The sequence below is a fragment of the Sphaeroforma arctica genome (genome assembly GCF_001186125.1).
Source record: "Sphaeroforma arctica JP610 unplaced genomic scaffold supercont1.4144, whole genome shotgun sequence".
Classification (NCBI taxonomy): Eukaryota; class Ichthyosporea; order Ichthyophonida; genus Sphaeroforma; species Sphaeroforma arctica.
Window position 1 is genome coordinate 1 of NW_014036414.1, and position 2,694 is coordinate 2,694.

The window sequence follows — 2,694 nt, forward strand, 5'->3', positions numbered from 1 at the left end:
GTCTTCTGCTTCTGCACAGCTTTCCAGTCCACCCCCCCCTCGTCCTTCACCGGGTCCTTGGCCTCCGCTGCTGAGGCACTCCGTAGCAGTCCAATAGCCCCAAATAAAGCTTCGCTATTCTTATTCTTTTCCCCTATTTCTGTGTATATGCCCTGCAACTGGGCAACAATGCACCTCACTATCTCAGTCACCAGCCCCGGTATCTCCATAACCGCCGCGTCGGCCATCGCCGCCTTACTCACCACGCCCCACCGCGCCTGTGTTATAAATAGAACATTGTCTGTGCTATTTTTAGTACGTTCGTGGGCCGTGAGATCGGGCAGGGTGCGTACCATATACTCCGCATACAGCTTCAGACTGGCCTGTGTCCAGTACTTTGCCAACATCGCCACCTTCTTGCGCATCAGAGACCACAGAGCCAACGCATGCGCCGTGATGTCTCGGTTTTCAGTCCCCGTCATACGAACTTCTCCGAGTGTACCTGATAGTCGGATCGGGAGACGGTTGGGAATAGGAATATTTATTTTGAATTTAGTGAAACGGAAATATCAATTTTTAGGGTTCTGGGATTTTGGGTATAGGGTTTTGCCATGAAGCCAGGCATCCGCATGCTCGATGAAGTCTCGGTTGTCAGTCCCCTTCATATGCGCACCACCGAGTGCACCTGCACATGGAACTATGATACAGTGGCACAAGGTGGAGACCTTAGTCACACAAACGGGATGACTTATGCGATATAGACTGAAGACGGACATGCACAGCCATGAGTATGGTACGTAGCAAATAGTATGTTATGTAACTAGCACGTGAGGTGTTACGTAGCAGTGCTGTGCAACGTACTGATTACTATGTATCATACCGGTTGCTAAGTACATCGCACACCGATTCCTATGTACCGAACTGGCTACTATAAGGTTGAGCTGACTTCCCAGTCCGCCCCATTGTAATACTACATACACTCTCCACACAGCCCCGTACCTGCAAACTGGCTCATAATATAGTCCACCACCAGCGCCGTAGTCTCTACGCAGTGCACAGTCAGTCCTTTCGCCGAAACACCAACAGCCGCCTCAACATCACCATTCTTATTCTCATACCCTTTCTCATTCCCATTCCCATTTCCACGCGTTTGCCCATTCCCACCAGACGATGTACCATCGCGCGTGCCACGGCCATCGGAGGCCAAGCTGATGGCAAGGCTCTCCGCAAACCGAACGTTCTGCACCAGAAACGCAACAACGGTCAGTCGCAGGGCGCTCGTGGCAATGCGCTGGTCTGTTGATGTGTTGGTGTTGTTGTCGTTGTTGTTGTGTTTCTTCTTCGACTTCTTCGAAGGTTTGCCATTCGGTTGCGTTGGCTGGGGAGTGTCGAGTGTCAGTGTGAGTGGGTGAGTGGGTGATTTAATGCTTTGTGTGTGTGTTGATGGTTTCCCACTGTGTTTGATTGACAGTGTGAGTGGAGTGTGTGTGTATGTGAAACTAGACCCCAAACCCCTAAAACTCTAAAACAAGGAATAGACTAGAAACCAAACTACACCTAGACCCTAAACCCCTAAATAGTAAAACTAATAGACACGAGGCAGAGAGACGCCGTGGCTAACGCGCACTCCATTTCAACACAGATGAAAAGGTTAGTTGAAAGAAAGAAGTGTAGCTTATGGCAGAAGTAGTTGGTCGTGGTAATGAGTGGATACGCTTAGAATTACTGCGGAATAGATTAAGTTTTTATGACTATCCTTTAAGGTGGGAATGGAGATCGGACCGCTGGCCTAACAGTCTGCACCTTTTAACTGTAGAAATCTCTAATGAGTTGCATTTTTAAACTGTAAAAATCTTTAAAGAGTAGCATCTTTTCACAATAAAATTTGTAAAGTTTTTTAAAACTATAAAAACCTGTAAAGAAAATCTGTTTAGGTAGATTATCTACAATTATCTACAAACTATTGACATCTTCTATCTACAAAATTTTATAAAGCTTTACATCTCCTATATACACAAATTTATAAACTGTCTATATGGTTATCTCCACAAAATCTACAAACTACTGACATCTTTTATTCACACAAATCTATAAACTTTCATCTTTTATCTCTAAAAATCTATAAACTTTCTACATATTTCATCTACAAAAAACTACATACTGCTGACATCTTTTCACTATCCCAATCTAACAACTGTCTACATCTATTTTCTATCAAAATCTTAGAACTGTCTAAATATGTTATCTCTAAAAATCTACAGACTGCTGGAATCTTATTTACACACCAATCTATCCATCGCCTACATCTTCCACCTACAAAACTCTATAAACTGTTGACACCTAATCAAGCTTGGTGACATACCTCGACGGCACTACCCACAGTCCCAGTCAGCAACGCCCGAGCCAGATCCACCATAGCCAGTTGAAGCCCATGCCTGAATGCGGTGTATCTCTCGCTACTAACGCAGCTGCATAAAAACAAGGCCTCGTTGCTATGGTAACACACGGTATATGCAGCGCCCAGCAAGTCAACCAGAGCTTGAGACATTTCATTTGGTCCTCCTACACTTGTTTGCCAAGTATTGACTACTGGCTGTACTATAGTTGAGTGTACCGTCTGCAGCACTGGGATCAATACGTGGGTCTGGAAAGTGTGTTCAGATAAAAGTGAGGATAGTTAAAGGAATTGAAACATATTTATACGTATACGTATAC

The 2,694-nt window shown here is 44.8% G+C and overlaps 1 protein-coding gene across 1 annotated transcript; it reads right to left on the reverse strand.

Moving 5' to 3' along the window:
• Positions 1-1,357, reverse strand: SARC_14094 (hypothetical protein; the record flags this gene model as incomplete). The annotated part of the gene is made up of 2 exons (XM_014291769.1): positions 1-481; positions 979-1,357. Coding segments are annotated over 2 exons (860 nt in total), but the record flags the coding sequence as incomplete, so codon positions are not given.
• Between the last annotated feature and the right edge of the window lie 1,337 nt (positions 1,358-2,694).